At 38.1% G+C, this 23,040-nt stretch overlaps 1 protein-coding gene across 1 annotated transcript in view; it reads left to right on the plus strand.

Annotated features, from left to right (window-relative positions):
* The first annotated feature begins 19,648 nt into the window (after positions 1-19,648).
* The window catches only part of LOC125234956 (zwei Ig domain protein zig-8-like), a 31,428-nt gene continuing 28,036 nt past the window's right edge, over positions 19,649-23,040 (plus strand). The window contains exons 1-2 of the mRNA XM_048141378.1: positions 19,649-19,711; positions 22,269-22,385. Of these exons, the coding sequence (XP_047997335.1) occupies positions 22,317-22,385 (69 nt within the window). The 5' untranslated portion in view covers positions 19,649-19,711; positions 22,269-22,316. The remainder of the gene's footprint in view (positions 19,712-22,268; positions 22,386-23,040) is intronic.

Genomic DNA, 23,040 nt, shown 5'->3' on the forward strand with positions numbered 1-23,040 from the left:
CTCATCTGTACTGAAAAACGTGAACCGTACGACGTTTTTCAGTACAGATGAGCCTCCGAAGTTTCGACCTGACATATAATGAACTACTAAACCTTCTTGAGTTTACCGTGGGATTCAGTCAATCTGTAACAATTATCTTTTAATATTTAGTTATTTATTCATAACATTTTCTTCTCTATTATCATCATCATTGATTTAAAACTGCAAATACTCACGAAATACCGTAAAACTTTTATGAAAAACATTTCAACTTTAAAACGTTCCGTGCAAGACATTCAGCAGTCGCGACTTAACAGCCCGTGAACACTTGACCCCAATGCGTTTAGTGCTCGCGCGAGTCCACTCGACCAATTAAAACGGAGCACAATACTACAGAGAATACTACACTATATGATAATCATGTTATTACGTTCATTACGTCTGCTGATGATAGGATTGTAGTATGACGTTACAGAGGCTTTAGGTACCTATTTGACATTCTTAGTTATTTGCACATCAGTCTTGTCTGTCTGTCTAGTCTTGATTCGATCAAATCGCACCTTTAGAACGAAATCGACTTAATTCAATAAGGGTTGATTCGAAATATACAAAAAAACGCATTTAATTGAATAAAAAAAGAATCTAACAAAAATTTTACACATTATACATAAATTATAAGCTGAAATAAGAAACCTTACCTACATTATACATATAATATGCCATTAAAGACATCAATAGGGTATTTTTACACTAAAAATAAACAATCAGTTTTCATGTTCGTACAACAATCGTGATCTTTAGTTTAAACAACAAGTTATATTTTGTTAAGTGTAACTAGTACATTCTACAAGTTACTCGTCATTTGAATCAATAAGTCGATTTTATATAAGCAACATGAAACATACCTATAATATGTTTGGCTGTTTCAATCAAATATATTTTAACAAGTTTGACCTTGTTGTTCGAACAAATTCGACTTGTATCCTCAATATTGTGATTTATTTCGTTTACTAATACTTTTGTTTCAAAAGGATTAACCCAGAACAAGCAGATTTTGTTAAATTGACAATGCAAATTTCTCTGTGTAAGGTCTTTAGTAGTAGTAGTAAACTCTTTATTGTAAAATTAATAACAAAAAACAGTAATTACAGTAAAGAATAGTACAAATGCGAACTTATCCCTTTGAGGGATTTCTTCCAGTTAACCTTTGAGTGAATGAGAGGATAAAAAGAGATGAGGGTGACAAATGCAGCAACATGTACAACAAGGTACCAGAAAGACAAATAATTAAATAAATACACACATAAATTATGGGAATGAACAACTATTACATAAAAAAGGAATGGAGAAATTACACTAAAAAAATACTTTACTGCAAGAAATGTCAAAAAAACTAGGTAAGAAATATTACCTCCGGAGCAACTGATACAAACTTTATACAATCTTATTTTTGTCCGTCTTCAAAACCCTTAAGACAATCCATACTAATATTATAAATGGGAAAGTGTGTGTGTGTCTGTTTGTTTGTCCGTCTTTCACGGGAAAACGGAGCGACGAATTGACGTGATTTTTTAGGCGGAGATAGTTGAAAAGATGGACAGTTACATAGGCTACTTTTTGTCTCTTTCTAACCCCCCACTTCTTTAAAATGGGGGGTGGAAGTTTGGAGCGTTGCGCATTTTCGAATTTAAAGCGGGCGAAGTCGCGGGCAAATGCTAGTTTCTTATAAAATCCACCTCATATGTAAACTTAAAGTATCTTACACACTGTTCTTGAATGTTTAAAGGCAGCTAAACACTCATTACACGACCAAGTTTAATTACACTCTGTATGTATGTGGCACTATTAACAAGTTAGGAGCGCTCTTCAAATACTTCAAGTTGTACTTTGTGTGGTACTAGCGAGGGGGGAACGAGGTGAGTTGAGACAGGGGGGAGTTGTGACAACGTCGATTTTTAGGAACATTAACCGACCGACCGGTCTGGCCTAACGCGAAGTGACCCTGCCTGCTAAGCCGCGGTCCTGGGTTCGAATCCCGGTGAGGGCATTTATTTTTGTCTGATGGGCACAGATATTTGTTCCTGAGACGTGGATGTTTTCTATGTACCTATATAAGTATTTTCATATTAAATATATCGTTGTCTGACCCACAACACAAACCATCTTGAGCTTACCGTGGGACTGTCAAACTGTGTAAGAATGTCCTATAATATTTATACACACTACACTTTGTACAGTAATAGCGACCCGCCTTGAGGGAGAGGTGACTTGTAACAGAGGCGAGATGTGACAGTGTCGATTTTAGGAACTTACTAAATATTAATAAGTTACAAATGCTCTTCAGATACTTCTAGTGCTGTGTTGTATATACTTGTGTAGTATTATCCATACGTAATATTATAAATGGGGAAATTTGTGTCTGTTTGTTTGTCCGTCTTTCACGGCAAAACGGAGCGACGAATTGACGTGATTTTAAGTAGAAATATTTAAAGGGATAGAGAGTACCATAGGCTACTTTTTGTCTCTTTCTAACGCGGGCAAAAGCTAGTATATTATACATTGAGTAGATGTGTAATATATATTCAACAGACGTACTAGGCCTTCTGAGTCAGACTTTACAGGATTACTGTGTTTTGTCGCAAGTATCAGATTCTTACATCAAAAGTGACTTTGACATTTTTGGCTGTGAATTTCGTGACGGCAAATTGCCGCAGCAGACGTCGGAAAAGTTATTTTACTTATCAACAAAAGTATACAAACACACCTAACTTAGGTAAGGGTGGACTACATACTTAATTATGCATACAGGTATGCACTTAAATTAAATATTGTTATATATCTGAACTAAATGATGGAAATGTCACATGTCAATACGCTTTTGATTTTTTTTTTAGATTAGGAAATACTATAATTTTTATTGGACATAAAACTTAAGTAATAATACGCTTTTGAATATATCTTTTTCTATTCTCTCAAATTCAGTGTCAGGTCAGCATTGCGTGAAACTCAATTGTTTATTTTAACTAAAGTGTAACGCCATGGCTTGCGTGGGCGACGGTCGCGCGATGGTCGCGCGACGGCGATGCGACGCATACGAAATCAAACCTTATCGATATGGAAGTATGAGACGCGACGGCGACGGTCGCGCGACGGTCGCGCGACCGCCGCCTATGCAAGACACGGCGTAACTTGTTTTTTTTTACCGGAATCTACAAAGAAAAACATAAAAGACAATATTGTTACATCCTATTAGGGTTAGTATTCACTTTATATGAATATTTGTAGGCATCTAAAACAGGGTTGTTTAATTACACCCTGTATTCTGCGGTCGACACGAGACACCCTTAAGCGTTACACACTATTAACAAGTTTCAAGCGCTCCTCAAACAACTCAAGTGCTGTAGACATTTAGGTACACTATGTATAAGCGACGGAGCTTAGACAGCATTAAGGTTGTAACATTTTAGATGTTCAAATTTAGACTTTAATACTTACGCTACTGCCTCATTTTTAACCCCCGACACAAAAACGAAGGGGTGTTATAAGTTTGACGTGTCTGTCTGTCTGTCTGTCTGTCCGTCCGTCCGTCTGTCTGTCTGTCTGTCTGTCTGTCTGTCTGTCTGTCTGTCTGTTTGTCTGTCTGTCTGCTAACAAAATATTGCTAACAATTAAATCAACCACATAAATATAAAATGACACTATAAAATAAATTACATACTAGAGTACATACATAAAATACAAAATATGTACACAACCAATATATAAATATATCAATACATACATAATATACAATTATACATATATAAATATCGCAAGAAGTATATTATATATAAAATCCCCAACCATTATCGTACTTGTTCAGAAAGCCAAAGTTTCTTCAGATCCACCTTGAGTGATGTCATAGTCATAAGTCATTTATTTGCGAAAGATAGGGTATACATAGGTGTTTGTTTACTGTAATAAAGTGAGCCAATCTACCTTGTCACACAGTGACATGCAAATCTCAGATTGTACCTAGGTCTAGTACTATGCATGCACTTAAATAATACCTATCTAAAGCTAGATTATATCTACATAGAAATATTAATATACAAAACAATACAAATTATCGAAAATAAATTAATTAATTAATTGAGATGTCACAGATTTAGCGGTTTAGTAGTCTAAATATTCCTTTACAGAGTAGAAAGTCTGTTCATTTAGCCATTCAAATAATCTTCTTTTAAACAAAGGTAAAGTAAGGCCTTTGATAGTGTCTGGGAGCTTATTATACAAAAGTATACTCATAGGATAGCAACTTTTCTTATATAAACTTGTGTGTGTTCTCGGACATATGAGTTTGTTAGGGTACCTCGTATTAAAGTTACATAATTCATAATTTTTTGTATATAAAGTTTGGTTGCATTTTACAAATACACACATTTCAAATATATATAAACAAGGTACTGTAAGCAGATTTAGTTTTTAAACAATGGGTCTGAGACCGTTTGAGCGACAGAGGCAGGCATCTCATTCCACAATTTCACAGCGCGCACCGTGAATGATTTTGCGTACGTACGTGTATTATTCATAGGATCTAAGAAATAAGATCTTCTATTTCTATAGGGGCCGAGCGTGCCAGATTTTATACTAACATTGTTACTTACCGAAAGGTGCAAGTTGTGAGTAAAGAATTGTCAAGGATCCACGAGGATATATCAGACTAACATCGCCCTTTTCAATAGTCATACATTTTATTATTATTTATTAATCAGGCAGGCAGTTATAACAACTGGATGGTGATAAGCAATAATGTGTCAACCCACAAAAACTAAAAAAATGAGATTTTAATGCCATGTTATAGCTGGATTTTTAAACTTCTATTTGCAAAAATGACCTTTTCATTTTGAAAATTTTCACTATCCCAAAAGTAAAAAAATAGGTTAACACAAATCCTTTATCGTGTGTTGCCTGTTTTGCATTAATGTGTCAAGAACCTTAACTTATTATAGTAATTGGCAGAAGACATATTTAAATTACAATAATGTGTTATGAGGGTTGACTCAACGATTTTTTTACACTTGACTCATTCTTGCAAAACGCAAAAAATGACATAGTTACCCACTATGAGACTTGAATGATTATTGCAAAATGATATTTTATTCGTTGTTTTATGCTACGACCCGTGTTATAAAACATAAGTCATTATTGTTAAATTATATTCGGTTCATAAATTGTTCGTTTTTGGTGTAAGTACCATGACACTATATTGTAAAATATAACTGTTCATATTAATTTATGTTTGAATAAGTTATGACTTAGTCCATTAGTATATTTTTTCACATGAATGGTAAATTCAGTACGAAATTGAACATTTTAAGTCATGAATATACATATTCGTTATTATAATTTGCAAACATTTTTTACAAGTAGGTACGTGTTTATATAAAAATCTAATATGTATAAGCTACTATTTTTTTATAATTACTAATTACATTAAGACGTGTTAAATATTGTTTGATTTTTGAATACTTACTGAATGGTAGTTTATTATTTTGTTATAGATATTTTATGTTTTGTTCTTGTACAAGTCATGAGTTATTCATAATTTAAATGACTTAGTTTATTTCTTAGCGTAAAAAAATATTTTGTTGTATATTTTAGATAAGTAGTTTATTTTTTTTAAAGATGATTATTTGGTTTTTGTAACGATTTTTTGTTGAAAAAGCACAGATAATTTAAATATGTGTCTAGAAATGATCATTATTCTAATAGTTAATTTATAGTATTTTATTCAACAGGCGTTTAAAGGAGGTCAAGAAATATGAGTGGCGTACTTTCCACGAGTATTTTGGAGTCAGTTAAACACCATTGCATACAATACTTTTACAACGACCATGCACTTAGTTTTTAATAGTTTTTTTTAATAATTCTCGCGAAATTCACACTGTTTCCTGTATTGCAAAGGTTTGCACTGTCAGCTCAGCTGCCCAAAGCCTTCCCGCGCACGCACGCAGTATCGTTAATGCAATGCGTTGCCATGATTACAGAACCAAACAATGCGTTTTCAGTTTTTTCGATACGCACAATCCTGTAAATGACGAATAACAGTTCGGGAGTAGAAAAATCATTAAAAGGTTTGATTAATAAATAATGTGTTGATTCCTACATACTTAATAACATGACTGATATGTTACTTAACACTTATAAAGTTAAAAATATGCATAGGTAGAGTATTTTACAACAACAATTTATGTGCTTTAACATGTTTATTTAAGACTCATAGACATTTTTAAACAATTAGCAAAAGTGGGTTAAGTATCATAACACAGTCTTGAAAAAGTTTGACGTCGTCGAACAATTCGCAATAAAAGAAAAGGGCATTATTTCGTTAAATTGAAGTTTGTTTTGAAATTAAGCTACAATAATCACTACTACTGAACGTATTATAGCTGAAAAACACAACAATCTATATAAAAACAATTTTTTTTAAGAGAAACACAAAAAAATGAGAAAAAATCTTTAGACGCCATTTTCTCAAAATGGTTGGCGTGTGGGTTGACACATTGTTGCTTATCAGCATCCAACTGATAGTTGCCTGTATCCAACAATTCTTTCTTAAGATGTGTTCTTTAAATTTGTTAAGTAGTTATCTAGTCGGTTCTTAAACTGGTTAACATTCAGTGCTGAGATCACGTCCTCTGGTAGTTTGTTCCATGTTTTGACCACTCTGTTGCTGAGAAAATGTTTGCGAGGGTTGTTTTTAGACAGTTCAGATATTAGTTTGTACTGGTGGCCTCGCAGACGGGTGTTATTATTGCGCTTGTACAGGTCTTGAAACTGGTCTATGTCATAGTGCCCCGTTAAAATCTTGAACGTTTCAATGAGGTCTCCACGCTCTCGGCGTTCTTTTAGCGTTGTAAGCTTCAGCACTTTAAGTCGTTCTTCGTAAGACATTTTTTTTAGTTGTTTGGGTATTTTTGTGAAACTACGTTGCGCTTTCTCAAGCATCTCAACATCTTTGGCGAAATAAGGGTTCCAGACTTGGAAAGCGTACTCTAAGATGGGTCTAACATATGTCTTGTATATCTTAAGCATGAGTTCAGGCGTTAGTATCCCAAAGGCTTTTCTAGCGAGGTATATTAAAGATTTAGCTCTTTTGGTGATACTTGTTAGATGTTCTTCCCACTTGAGGTTTTCGGTAATTTTGACTCCCAAGTCTGTTTGCACTTTAACTGGTGTAAGTTTCGTTCCTTCCAGGGTGTAAGCAAGATGTGGATTGCGGTTACCAACTTGTAGCACTGTACATTTTTCAGCATTCAAACTTATGAGCCATTCCTTTGACCATTTTGCTATCTCGTCTAGATCCTTTTGAAGTTGGTCGAAATCATGTAGAGGGTTAGAAAATAACTTCGTGTCGTCGGCAAAAATACTGACGCTACATTGGACATTATGAGGCAGGTCGAATGTGTATATTATATAAAGCACGGGTCCAAGGACTGATCCTTGAGGTACACCGCTGTGAATTTCTCGCTGCTCTGACAATGTATCGCCAACTCGTACACAGAAAGTTCTTTCTCGAAGGAACGCCTCGATCCAAGTGAGAAGCCTACCTCGTATACCCACGAATTCCAGTTTGTGTAGTAGCCATGTTGTAGGGACTTTGTCAAACGCTTTCTCGTAGTCTAGATAAATTACATCTATAGGTTCTCCATTGTTAAAACTCTTGGTCCAGGACGAGAGGCATGAGAGCAGGTTGGACACTGAGGATCGGCGTGGACAAAAACCGTGTTGCTGATCACTTATCACTTCATGCTGGCTGAGGAAGTTCCTTATATGCTTTACTACGATCTTTTCCATTAATTTACAAACAACACTCGTGAGGCTGATTGGTCTATAGTTAGCTGGTTCCAATTTGTTGCCCTTCTTGAATATTGGTGTTACGACAGCCGATTTCCATTGCTTTGGTAAGGTTCCACAATCGTAAGAGTGTTGCATCATTTTAGCTAGCGGTTCTGCCACATCACAGTTCTTTAATAATATCACAGGAATGTTGTCTGGTCCTGGCGAGGAATCCGCTCTCGTCTCTTTGATCGATTGTCTTACTTTGTCTGCTGTAAAGTCTATATCAGTGATGGAATCGTTTATTCTAAGATTTGGTTCTAGGATAGGTAGTTGACCTTGTGGTTCCTTTTGGAATACACCTGCGAATTGATTTGCAAACACTTCTGCGATCTCAGTATTTTGTGTCACAGTTTCACCTTTGTTGTTACGAAGAGTCGTTGGCACGCTAACCTTAGAAGTCACTTGTTGTCGTACATAAGAGTAGAATTTCTTGGGGCCGGCCTGTACTAAGTTTGTCTCGTATGTAATGCGGGAAGATCTACACAGGTTGGTTAGCTTATTGTTAATTTTCTTGTAGTCGCTGTAAATTGTGTCCAGTCTAGTTAGCGAGTATCTTTTCCATAGGGCTTTCTTTTGTTTCATGAGGTTGCGGATATCCTTTGAAAGCCAGGGTCAGTCAGTCTTTACTTAAAAGGGTTAAGTGAATGTTGTTACCGCGTTACTAACATCACATTTCTGCCTCAAAATGCTAGGAAAATACGTAAGTACGTATATAATGCCATTTAGAGCACGCTATTAAATATTTATCTGTCAAAATCACGGCTAAGAAGTAAAGTCTACATCTCTAAATTTGGCTATAAAACGGGCCTATTTCGATGTAAATATTAGTCAAACATTACTAACATTAGTACAAAAATGGAGTCGTGCTATGTGACTCAATTTGTGTTCTCGACCTATTTAGGTAAGTTAACTGTAAATGTTAAATACTTCTGGTATTCATGAAGGCTATATAAACCTGAATTAGCTAAAAATCGCTTGTCATTATCTGTCATGTTGACTTTTGTGTTTGTGAAAAAGGGACGAACAAACTTTTTAACTAATCATTTCAGTAATTTTTTCATGAATAAGGGGGTTTATAGGTAAGGCTACTCTGTGGGCTATTACACCGCTGTGACATTGACACTTGACACGACATTTCCATCACATCAATATATCCTTGTTGTAAAGTCGCCGTCAATAGAATTTGTGAACAATGTAAACAAACCTTGTAGTCAAAATGTCTTTATTTTCCATTCTTACTCATCAGATACTGGCTAAATTCATGTGTTATTTAATGAATTCATCTGATATTATGATCTTCTAGCGATGCAATATTTGTCCGCAAGCTAAAATCCATCCTACTCAAAATGGCTTGCTATACTGTGGATGAGTTCCTTGATACCTACGGGTCATTGACTGGATCGTGTACCTACTAATATAATATGTGTGTCTGCATTACTTAGAATACCCAATGTGAAATGTGATTTTTTTTTTCTAAATAATAATTGTATGTAAATAATTGATGTGTAAATGTGAATATTTTACCAATAAACATCTATATCTATATCTATATCTCAACCTTTAAAATAATAAAATTGTGCTAAAATATTGATATTTCATATACTAGTTTGTTTACATTGTTGACAATTTCAATTGACGGCGATTTTACAGGTAATTACGCCGGTCACTGTCGGGCTACAATTGTCAACGTTGTGATAGGCCGCTGGTTTTTAACTCCCGACGCAAAAACGACGGGGTGTTATAAGTTTGACGTGTCTGTCTGTCTGTCTGTTTGTCTGTCTTTGTGTGTGTCTGTCTGTGGCATCGTAGCTCCCGAACGGATGAATCGATTTGGATTTAGTTTTTTTTATTTGAAAGCTGTGTTAGTCGGGAGTGTTAGTTGGGAGAAAATTTTAATTTTGTGGTTAGGTTAGTTTTACGTAGACTTATTTAAGGCAACTATGAGAAACATGCCTACAATATCCAAGATGAAAACATTTTCCAAGAGACGCCGCAGCCCCAGAGTTGAGTTGGGAACTGTTACGGAAAGTGTTGTTGACACACTTTAGTTTGGCGTCGAGAAACTGTAGCGAAAATTATATTTTCACCGCAACTTGTGCTTGGCAAAAGAGTGGGAATTAAATAGTGGCAACATCGTAGTCGTCCTGATTTCTTACATAATAAATTGATTTGAAAGGGACACGAGAATATTGCCACTTTTTAGATTCTACTCTTTTTTAACCCCCGACGTAAAAACTACGGGTGTTATAAGTTTGACGTGTCTGTCTGTCTGTCTGTACGTCTGTCTGTCTGTCTGTCTGTCTGTCTGTCTATCTGTATGTCTGTCTGTCTGTCTCTCTGTCTGTTTGTCTGTCTCTGTGTGTGTGTGTCTGTCTGTGGCATCGTAGCTCCCGAACGGATGAACCGCTTTAGATTTAGTTTTTTATGTCTGAAAGCTGAGTTAGTCGGGAGTGTTCTTAGCCATGTTTCATGAAAATCGGTCTACTATGTCGCAGTCGGGGGTTTTTTCAAAATTTTAATTTTGTGGTTAGGTTATACGTAGACTTATTTAAGGCAACTATGAGAAGCATGCCTACAATTTCCAAGATGAAAACATTTTACAGGAGACGCCGCAGCCCCAGAGTCGAGTTGTGAACTGTTACGGAAAGTGTTGTTGACACACTTTAGTTTGGCGTCGAGAAACTGTAGCGAAAATTATATTTTCACCACAACTTGTGCTTGGCAAAAGAGTGGAAATTAAATAGTGGCAACATTATCATCCTGATTTCTTACATAATAAATTGATTCGAAAAGGACCCGAGAATATTGCCACTTTCTAGATTCTACTCTTTTTTAACACCCGACGCAAAAACGACGGGGTGTTATAAGTTTGACGTGTCTGTCTGTCTGTTATTCTGTCTGTCTGTCTGCCTGTATGTCTGTCTGTGTGTCTGTCTGTGGCATCATAGCTCCCGAAGGAATGAACCGATTTAGATTAATTTGTTTTTGTTTGAAAGCTGAGTTAGTCGGGAGTGTTCTTTAGCCATGTATCATGATAATCGGTCGGGTATGTCGCGGTCGGGGGTTTTTTTCAAAATTTTAATTTTGTGACAGATTGTAAGCTCATGAAGAAAATTTCAGTCTTGGGTGTTTTCAATGTATAATTGTATATAAGCATTTCTATATTACCTCTATAAAAATTAAAATTTTGAAAAAACTCCCGACCGCGACATAGTAGACCAAATTTCATGAAACATGGCTAAGAATACTCCCGACTAACTCAGCTTTTATACAAAAAAAACTAAGTCTAAATCGGTTCATCCGTTCGGGAGCTACAATGCCACAGACAAACAGACAGACAAACAGACAGACAGACAGACACACACAGACAGACACACACAGACAGACACGTCAAACTTATAATACCCCGTCGTTTTTGCGTCGGGAGTTAAAAATTGGCTGTGACAGACGGACAGAGAGACGCACGAAGTGATAAGTGATCCTATAAAGTATTTCTTTTTCCATTTTGAGATACGGGACCCTAATAATATATTGTTGTTTAAGTAATACCCTCAACACAAGCCTTCTTGAGCTTACCGTGGGACTCAGTCAATCTGTGTAAGAATATCCTATATCATATTTATTCTTTTAAGAACCTACTTTCGCACGCAAACACAGACTTATCAGAGAAGACTTATTATAAGTTTGTAAATATATTTACATAAGCATACAGTCAAAATACATCATATTACCAAGGGAAAGCTCTTGTTTCAGAACTTTGAAGGTCATAACCGAAACTACCGTAGGCGACAGTTTATTCTACAAATACAGTGTTGTGAAGGTAACTCAAATTGAACAATAGAGGTTCTCACCGCGCCTCGGAATTGTAACGATTTATCAAACTATTATGTTTTGCTCAGATAAGGTTTTATGTCCCATATTTCAATGAAGCTTCTAAACCAAACATTTAGTTTTAGAGTTTCACGATTTCCACTAAATGCCATATTTAAGGCTTTAATATCAGAATTTCACCACCCTATTTCTTCCCGTGGGTGTCGTAGAAGCCGACTGTGGGATATGGGTTAAAATTGTGGCGTAGGCGAGAGGCTGGCAACCTGTCACTGCAATGTCACAATTTTAGTTTTCCTTCAACCTCTTTTTGCCAAGAGTGGCACTGAAGCTTGAGTAGATCATGTGCTCTGCCTACCTCTTTATGAGATACAGGCGTGATTGTATGTATGTAATATCAGAACAGACTTTAACGCCGTGTCTTGCGTGGGCGACGGTCGCGCGACCGTCGCGCGACTGTCGCCGTCGCGTCTCATACTTCTATATCGATAAGGTTTGATTTCGTGTGCGTCGCATCGCCGTCGCGCGACCATCGCGCGACCGTCGCTCACGCATGCCACGGCGTAATTTTAGTTCTAACAAAGAGAAGTTTTAGAAGTTAACTTAAGAATACTTTAGTCTTATTTAGTTATATGTAGGTCCATATAGGTCTTTGGTTCTAAATAGGATATAATATTATTTAACATGAATTGTCTGTTTTGAAAATTATTTTTGTTGTTTTGAAGAAACGTCACCTTTGACGCTGGTAATGAATTCATATTATTAATACTAGATCCCTCAGCGTGATTATGGGTTGGCTAAGATCAAAAATTACAATTTCAATAATCCGTGCTACAAGCATGTGTATCCGGGGTACGCGATACAAATTTAACACGTTCAAAAACTTCTTTGGCTTAAATGATGGCGCAGCCCTACCCAATCCTTCCTCCACTTCATAAATTTCCCTGTTTTGTTGATGCTTCGATACGTATTTGTAATATTTGTAACTATCTTTTTGTAAATAAATATTAGTTTACCCTTATTATTAATACTATTATCTATTTTTTTAAATAATCTAAATATGGAAAGTACCTAGCTTAAGAACTTTATTATAGTCAATAGTCAACGACATATTTCATCTCTCTCGGTTCTCTCAAACGGTGTCTAATTATATGTAAATTATATATAACTGGTTTACAACAACATTAGCCCGGGAAAATCTTCAACACCGAGCTAAAATGCGTTAATTTTTTTTTTCATTTCGAACGTGGATCAAAAAACTTGTCTATATTAAAATACACCGTTAAAATTATATCATGGTAAAGAGAAAGATTCGGTACGGCGCAAACAATTAACTAAGAATTCTGAAATTTCCATCGTTAGTAAGACTTTAATACTTAATGCAAATAGTTCTGAACAACTACGCCCGTGTTTTGTTGCCTAGGAACGGTATGATAATCAGCTACATTCGTTTAATAATTCATTTATGATTGCGTTCATTATCTCTGACGTAGTTATGCACCACAGAAATGCTGAGGCAACTTTACTATCGTGAATGAAACAGATTACCGCTCTGATGCATCGCGACACAACAAATAAGAATCTAGCTTTAGAGATGTAGCAGATGGGTTACCCTCATCGGGCAGAATAATTTTAGTCCGAAACACACTTCGCATAACATGTTTCGCAGAAACAGTTTCAGTCGAATGGTAATTTTGCAGAAGACTTAGTTGGCATTGTTACTACCACGCATAAGACACATTTGGCAGAATATTGTTTTACAGAACATTACTTTGGTCGACTTTCATTTAGCATAATTGTATGTACCATAATATTCTTATAGCATAATATTACATTAGCAAAAATATTACACGCTATCATAAAAGAAAAACTGCCCCAGAGTCACCGTTAGGTAAGACGACGAGCGAAGCGAGGAGGAGTGTTAGGTATCTTGCATCCCCAACACATCCAACTCGCTATCAAATAGCAAATTGCAATATTATGCACAAATATTATTTGCAAAAGTATTGTTCGACTAGAAGACTATTATGCTCATCAACATTATGACAACAGACGATTCGGTATTACAAAAATCTGCGAAATTATTTATGCCAAAGCATATTCTGCGTAAGATGTTTCTACCAAACGTGACTTCTGCCAAGAACTTTTATACGAATCAAATATGTGCGTAAAAAGTTTATGCCAGATAATAGTGACGCTAGATTTTACTTAACTATGCCTATACTAATAACCCGCATTTACTTATGTATGGAGTTACAACTCTCCCCTTACTTATTTCTCTATGGGTTGTACGGATGTACACATGGAATGCTGATTCTATAGATACTAAAGGTAAGTATTATGTACATCATTGTGTAGAGAGTAACGAGTACCTTTGACGTTCTATCAGCTAAATACTATAGCGTAGGTAGGTATTATGTACATTGTGCGACCTCATCGTAAGCTCTATGAAGCCGAGGTCGCGATACAAAAGTATCCGTTCAGCGAGCTATGTATTGTTTTAATATTAAACTCGGGAGTATTTACGGGCCCGGTTTTTTCATTACGCGGAGCTGTTTTGCATGTAAAGTGCGCTGGGAAAATTAACTGGTTCTTTATATTACTGTTTAGTAAATGTAAAAAGCTTGAATGGGTGAATTGAAGTTAAAATGGAACAGCATTGTTGGGTTTTTTTAATGAGCTCTATGAATTTTGTGGGATATAATGAGTTTGGTAATCATCATAATTTATTAACCCCGGACGCAATAAAGACGGGGTGTTAAAATAAATAAATAAATAAATAAATATTATATAGGACATTCTTACACAGATTGACTGAGGCCCACGGTAAGCTCAATAAAGCTTGTGTTGTGCTCAAGCTCAAGAAACTCAAACAACGATATAAATAATATATAAATACTTATGTATACATAGAAAACATCCATGACTCAGGAACAAATATCTGTGCTCATCACACAAATAAATGCCCTTACCGGGATTCGAACCCGGGACCGCGGCGTAGCAGGCAGTTATAAGTTTGACGTGTCTGTCTAAGGCACTGGTCCCACCGCGAGCTAGTAAGCTATGAGCTAACGGTAGGGAATGCTCCCGGGAATTCCCGGTACCAAAAGTACCGGGAAATCCCGGGATTTTTGAACTCTTTGGGTACCGGTACTGATGTTATAAAATCCCGGTTCTTCGGTACTTTTCGGTACTGAAAAATGGACAAAGATTACAAATTAAAACGCATTGAATCACTTCAAAAATTTGAACGTAAACGACGGAATATCCATTTAATGCTGTACAAATGTAATGTGAATAGTTTCAAACGCGTTAGACTCGTCCCGTTCGGTATTCATCGGCTATGATCGGGACCTCGGCGTCGGTTATACTTAGAGGGTAAACCAAACTAACTTTGCTAATGTTAGAATTAGTTGAGGTCTGTAATGATTTCTTGCACATGTCGTCCAGGTTTTTGAAAGTATGCTTAGAGCGCAGTCTAGTATACTATAATTTTGGTCCTAATAGGCGACCGGAATAAAATTCTAACAATAGCCAATTAGCCACCGAATTCTACAAAACCCTTTACTCCGAATCTCCCACACACCCACAGCCTGTGCCTGATTTAGAAAGAAAGCTTCAAAGCTATCCCGTCAGTTGCGGAAAACGAAGTACATATGGCTCTTCAAAAAATGAAGTACGGGAAAAGCCCTGGCGAGGATGGAATCACCACCGAAGCACTGAAAGTAGGAGAACATACTTTGATCCCGTATATCACCAAACTGTTTAATACTATAATAACCACTCAAACTTTTCCACAAAAAATGTGCCACTCTAACATCATTCTGCTTCATAAGAAGGGAGACAAGTCTGATATAGGAAACTACTGTCCTATCAGTCTTGTCTCCAGATGGGAGACAAGACTGACAAGATATTTCTTAAAATCGTAGAAGACCGTATCTCGGGAACACTCGATCGGCACCAACCGCCCGAACAGGCTGGATTCCGCCCAGGCCTCTCCACCACCGACCACCTTCTGGTTGTCCTCAACTGCCTCCGAACTACGATCAATGCTTGAAGACCTCAGCGACGCAAGTCTCGAGGTTGGACTTCAGATGATCATGTCGAAGACCAAGTTCATGACCAATAATAGCACCGCATGTAGGATTGAGATAAACGGAGAATCGGTGCATATGTCCAGGAGTATATCTACTTGAGCCAACTACTTTCTTTCCAGGTGCGACAAGAGAAAGAAGTCGAAAGACGGACTGAAAACGCCTGGATTGGTCCATGAAACATCCCATCGCATGAAAGGCGATTTGCCACTGTCACTTAAGCGAAAACTCATGGACATGGGACACCACGCTGCGCTCCAAAACAAAAATAGTCGACGTAGTTTGGAAAGCGGCAAAGCTGAAGTGGGACTGGGCCGGTCATGTCTGCCGAATGCCGAACGAGCTATGGGCCAAGATTACCACAGAGTGGCAGTCCAGGCCCAGGACCCGGCAGACCACGTATGCGATGGCGGAACGAGTTGGACTCCTTTTTGAAAGAATGGCCGAGGACTGCACAAAACCGGGAGGAATGGAAAAAGCGGGGGGAGGCCCTTGCCCAGCAGTGGGACATCGCAGGCTTCTTATAATACTAAAAAATAATGAGATGTTTGTGACACCATAAAAAATAATGAGATGTTTGGCCAATACGTATCCAACAATCTCTGCATCAAGCGAGAGATTGTTGGATACGGTCGACCTAAGGTAGCAAAAGTTATCGACGACTTCCATTTTATGTTTTATTCATAATTTTACAACAAATGTACTAGTAAACCCTCAGTACCGAAAAGTACCGAAGAACCGGGATTTCCCGGTTCTTTCCCAGTACCGGAAATCTCAGTCCCGGTTCTGGGACTGGTACCGGTTCTGCATTCCCTAGCTATCGGCTACAAAAACGAACAAAAGATAAGCACCCCCGTGCAAATAAAAGAAACACGGCGATTTTGATAGCTCACCGCTGGGCGAGTAACTATAAACATCGCCGTGTCTCTTTTATTTACACGGGAGTGATTATCTTTTGTTCGTTTTTATAGCGGATAGCTCATAGCTTACTAGCTCGCGATGGGACCAGTGCCTAAGTATCTGTGTGTCTGTCTGTCTGTCTGTGTGCCTGTCTGTGGCATCGTAGCTCCCGAACGGATGAACCGATTTAGATTTAGTTTTTTTTTTGTCTGAAAGCTGAGTAAGTCGGGAGTGTTCTTAGCCATGTTTCATGAAAATCGGTCTACTCTGTCGCGGTCGGGGGTTTTTCAAAATTTTATTTTTTTAAGTGCACGCTCTTATTGGGCGTGTGGCGTGCATATCTAACAATTGAAGCTCATACTAGTGTCCTGAGTCGACGCTGCGTAGGGTGGCCTTACGCTAAGAGTTGGACTCTTGTCGATAGTGTAACTTCCATGTGTGTACTTCTGCCACTGTATAAAGAGTACTTTCGTACAGTACGGCCACTCCCGCTCCCCGCTGAAAGTGCCGCCCACCCCCTCTCGGGTACCTCACAGTTACCGCCTGTCAAAAACGCGAACAGTCGACTTGTCACATCTCACTCATACAAGCTTGGTACGCGTTAACCTACACAAGCTTAGACTGTGTGCTAAGAACGCGCCTCTTTCATGTATTTGATCGCCAGTGTCCGAGGTGTACTTCTGCCTTCACTTTGACTTCCTAATACGACGTGACGTTGAGTAAATACTTACGCTCTCCTTGGTCTTTCCATTTGTCATATGAGATGAGATAGGTACATTTATTTAGTCGTATGGCAAAGAACAGAAACATTCATAGGTTAAAATTAAGTCCAATCAGCCATTTATTGGCCTCGTCGCTAAGGGTTATCAGGTCTTCTGTAGGTCCATTGGCATAGCGCGTCACGGGGCAATCTTCTATTATGTGCTGGATTGTTTGTGCAGTCTCGCCACAATTGTTGCAAACCGGGGACTCCACCCATCCACACCGGTGTTTATAGATAGGTACATTATATATGTATATTTTATGAGATGGTAGGTTGTTAAGTATTGATCTTTTAATAAGGCGAATAAACCTTTAAGTAATTTCTACTACCATAAACACACTTTTTAATATCGTCGCACAGGTATTTAAATGAATACCTCACAAAAAATTGGAAAAAGTATCAGAAAGTAAATAAAAATTGACTATTTCTACCTCAAAAAATGTACGGCTTTCAGATGATAAAAACTGTGCAAATAGAAGATATAAAATTTGAATCGGTGAACACTCAGTATTTACAATGTCGGTAAATAGAGGTATATTCTAATCGTAGGTGTTCAAAGAAGGTTTTTATGAAATAGGTAATATTTTCTCTAAAATTCCTTTTGAAATATGCGTCAAGCGTACAAAACTACATATATAAATAAGTATTTTGCGCTGTATCTTCAGACGACGATTCCTATAAACTGAAAAACCAATGGTGGCCAAATCAAAACAATACTCCATAATTACCATACAAGTGCGGAAATGTAGAAATTCTAAATGAATGGCAGTATATTAACACACTATTATACCAAAGAGAGTATTTACGAATTTCCTCTTCGCGCGTGTATTATACAACGTTTTACAGTACAGTGGCTGTTTAAAGTTTTGAAATAGGCACAATTTCGCGCACTAGTGCGAGAAAGTAGCACTATAATATAGTAATTTAAGTATTTTTGTAAATAAAAAACTGTGGGTAAATCATCCAAAAAAAATTTATTAGGTACCTACTTATTTATTTATTTATTTAAACTTCATTGCACAGTAAAAAATGTACAATAGGCGAACTTAATACCAGAAGGCATTCTCTACTAGCTAACCTTTGGACCAAACAGAGTTCAATAGGAGCTAATAGGTGCAAGAAATATAACAAGACGATCCGAGAAATTGAATATCTACTCAGCAAACCTAATTGAAATACCTTGTTATACATCGTACAAACGTTTATAAAAATAAAACTACATAATACGACACACACAGCAATACAGCGATGCACTCAGTAACAGTTTAAACAATCCACTCTATTTTATAACCGCCTTCCAAATCTCAAGGGAAGGGGTTCTCAATTCGTCTGTATTTTTTATTTTTTTAATGTTTGTTCCTCGATATCTCCGTCGTTACTGGACCGATTTTGAATTTTTTTTTTTGATTGAATGTATATGCATACAGATTGGTCCCATTTTTCTCAGAACCCAGTTCTGGTGATGGGATCATGGAGAAATCGGGGGAACTCCTCAAATCTGAAAGGCATACATATGGTGATTTTTGTGTTTTTAAAGAAACAGCATGCATTTACGTACGGAACAGTGATATTTGGTGCAGTGGAACTCCTAATGATGCTCAGAATGGAACTCCTCAAATCTGAACGGCACACTTATAGTGACTTTGGTATTTTTATAAGAACAGCATGCACTTACGTCCAGAACAGTGACATTTGGTGCAGTTGAACTGCTGATGATGGTCAGAACGGAACTCCTCAAATCTGAACGGCACACTTATAGTGACTTTGGTATTTTTATAAGAACAGCATGCACTTACGTCCAGAACAGTGACATTTGGTGCAGTGGAACTGCTGATGAAGAGTGAGCCGCCCCTGGTTAGAGTTCCGTTCTGATAATCATTCTCATCTGTAAGTACTTCAGAATCATCCAAATTTCAAAATTGGTTCAGAAATGACGGAGATATCGAATAACAAACATTAAAAAATATACAGACGAATTGATAACATAATCCAACATTTGAAAGTATTTATCACCAGAACCCCAAAGGAAGGCGTTTTTTTTTTTTCTTAAAAATTATTTCTGTTCTTCTTGTCCTCAGGATGCACAGACAACATAAACGGCGTGAACACCGACAGTGTCCAAGAGCTTGACTACACAGACGTAGACCTGGGTCTGGCGCAGCGAGGTCCACATTTTGACGTGGCCTACTCGAAAAATATCACTGCACTCGTTGGGAAGACAGCTCAGCTGAACTGCAGGGTCCATGATCTTGGGAATAGAACGGTAAGTTGTTATAGATTTACACCAATAGATGGTGCTGATCAAATGGTGCCACGTGGTCCGCATTTTGACGTGGCCTACTTGGCTACGCAGACGTAGACCTGGGTCTGACGCAGCGAGGTCCGCATTTTGACGTGGCCTACTCGAAAAATGTCACTGCACTCGTTGGGAAGACAGCTCAGCTGAACTGCAGAGTTCATGATCTTGGGAATAGAACGGTAAGTTGTTTTAGATTTAGACCAATAGATGGCGCTGATCAAATAGTGCCACGTGGTCCGCAATTTGACGTGGCCTACTTGACTACACTCCACCTCCGGCAGGACTCGAACCTGCGACCTCTGGCTTTGCCGGAGTCAGCAAACCTACCTAGTTGGATTCTACCTAGTTGAATTCCAGGGTACATGGTCTTGGAAACAGAACTTATGGTTTTAGTTATCAGTCAAGTGTGATGATGAGTATAAATAATCTTTGGTATAATATTGGACTGATGTAACAATGTTCCTGCTCTGGTGAGAAAGAGACAATGTAATACAATACAATTGTAGACAGCATTCGTTTGGAAACAGAACTAAATTAATGTTTTACATATCGTTCAATAGATGGATATGCTTTGCTTGCTAAATATATCAACTATATTTATTAAACATAACAAAAGATTAAACATATCATTAAAACTAAAGTTAAATCTAAAAATAAGTAAATACTACATAACAAACTATACCTATATGCATATAAAAATAATTACCTACCTACAGTGATAACCCAGTCATAAGGAAAATACCCCTTCCAGTAGGTCGGCTTGCGGCATGGACCCCATGACACTGGCGGCGTTACCTCTTTGTATCGCAAGTGAGATACGTTGACAGAGGTACGCGCCAGCCCTGGGGTCCCCTGTGGTGTCGACCAGCCGTGCCGACAGTGCCCCCATGAATGATTTCATATCGGCCGACCAGGGACCCAAAGTCTCAACTGCGAGCGCCGCAAACTCGTAGTCTTTGAGCAACGACGAGTATTTACGGCGCTTGAGAATTTGGGCCTGGTCAGCCGCAGCTCCGGCCTGAATGCGAGTCCCCTGAATGTGGGACTGAGCAAAAGTGTCTACACACGTTGCGTCCCACACCAGGGTCCTTCCGAGTTTCCACGGCACCAATGTTGCTCCATCGGGCCGCTTGACGTCGTCCCTTGTCATGCCTACGGGTTCTAATACCGCAGGCACAGAGACGGTGACAAGCGCGCGACGAACCAAATCGTTAATTGTGCCGTGGCGGAACATTCGGCCGGCGCTTCGGGAACATGAGAGGCCGTGTCGGCCCAGCTGGTCCACGTCCTTTCCACAGATGCAGGTATGCGGAGCACATATTCTGGATCCAAGCCTTAAGCATATTGCTATCCTTAAGGTACTTGGATCCAGAATAGTACCGATCGCTCGCGATGGGAGAGCTTGCAGCCAGTGGCCCGACTCTGGCGCTGAAACAGCCAGTATGCGCGCACGTTCGTAATCGTTCGGGCTTTGTTCAATTATTGAGGCATGGGCTATTTTAAGACGTGGGGAGTCCCAATCCCGCTGACAATGGCGGGCAACTGGGATGTCCGCACTCGGACATGACTCACGCCAAGCCTCTCTGGCCTCCCTCAGGTTCGCTATCTCATCGTCAAGCATCGTGGAACGGTTTAAGATAATGCCGACGAGAGAAAGCGAACCGTAAGCAGAGGACAGAAAAGCAGGTAGAGCCACACTAGTCGATGTGCGAACACCCAGTCCCCCAAATCTTATAGGAAGAACCGCTTGGGCCCATGATCTGTTTTCAAAATGAATGTTCAAAATTTTTGATAAAGTGACCTGAAGGGAGGAGTCAATGGAAGAAAGGATTGATGGGAATTTCCACATTTGACAACTACGGAGTAAATACATAAATTTTGGGGTGAAAAGACAGAAACGGATGATGAAAAGCGCAATATGGGGATTAATTTTAAACAGAAGATCAGATGTACAATCGAATAAATTAAGTTTGCAATTGACTACTGGAGTGACCGATTCATCGAAAATTGGGGAGCCTAAAAGGGTGAGGGATGATTTAGAGTGGACAGAAATATTTGGCAGTACCGCATTGAATTTTGTTAAAATATCGATTTTTTTTTCGTGTGGAAGGTGATCTGGAATGAAAATCTCACATTTGGTAAAGTTTAAGGAAAGGCCGATTTTAGAAAAGTGATTAATGATGTATTGGATATCCTGAAGAACGGTTATAGCATCGCCTCCAAGGGATCCGTCATCTAAATACCAGAGGTTAAATTTTGAATTTAATTTCGTGATGATAGGATGAATGACTAATGACTTTGCTTGCTTGCTTGTGGGAAAACTGGCAGCTGAACTGCATACCTAATTTTACATGATATTGGCAACCAAATGGTTAATAGGTTTGACAAAAAGGCTTAGAGGCTGCAATCGTCATATGAATCATATTTTCCCCATACTTACGGATATAAAAAGTAAATTACCATTGTTTCAACAATTCAATTTCATTTACCTATTATTAACTCACGCAATATTATTTCACAGGTGTCGTGGATCCGGCACCGTGACATCCACCTGCTGACGTCCGGTCGCATGACTTACACATCGGACCAGAGATTCATCAGTGTACATAATCCGCATACAGAAGATTGGATACTGAAAGTGAGTCAAATGTTCTTTTGTTTTTTGGGAAAACAAAACAAGTTTAGCGTTGTAATTTTTCCCTTTTACATGTTTTTGGGAGAGCTATTAAGGGAATAAGTGAATGTATTTGAAACAATGTGTCCTGTTCATTTATTTCTGTCAAGATTTCTAAATAAACAAAATAAAAGGTTAACTACCAGCTTAAATCTACATACATCATAATAAAATCGAATACCAAATAAAAAATATAACTCTTTATTTACATAACATACTTAACACTTAAAAGCTAGCTACTGTCTAAAAAAGGCCCTTGAGGCATTGCACCAAGCATACTGGCGACATTTCCTCGCTGTATAGCAAAGCTGATACGTTGTGCGAGGAAGTCGCCAGCTCTTCAATCACTGGTTACCTCAACCAGACGCTTCGCAATTTCTGTGAACAACTTGTTCGCGCTGGGACCCCATGGACCTAGAGTTTCTACGCCAAAAGGTACAAAAAGGTATTCTTTGCCAAGACTTAAAAAAAAATAGTACAATATGATACAAATATGTAAAAAGGGAAATTCTAAACGAATGGCAATAAATTCAAAGATCTCCAATAGGAAAAATAAAATACAAGAAAACGACAAGCAAATTAAGTGTCTCGCCGTAATTTTACTTAAGATTTCATGAAG

Source organism: Leguminivora glycinivorella, chromosome 16 (genome assembly GCF_023078275.1).
Source record: "Leguminivora glycinivorella isolate SPB_JAAS2020 chromosome 16, LegGlyc_1.1, whole genome shotgun sequence".
NCBI classification, from domain to species: Eukaryota; Metazoa; Arthropoda; class Insecta; order Lepidoptera; family Tortricidae; genus Leguminivora; species Leguminivora glycinivorella.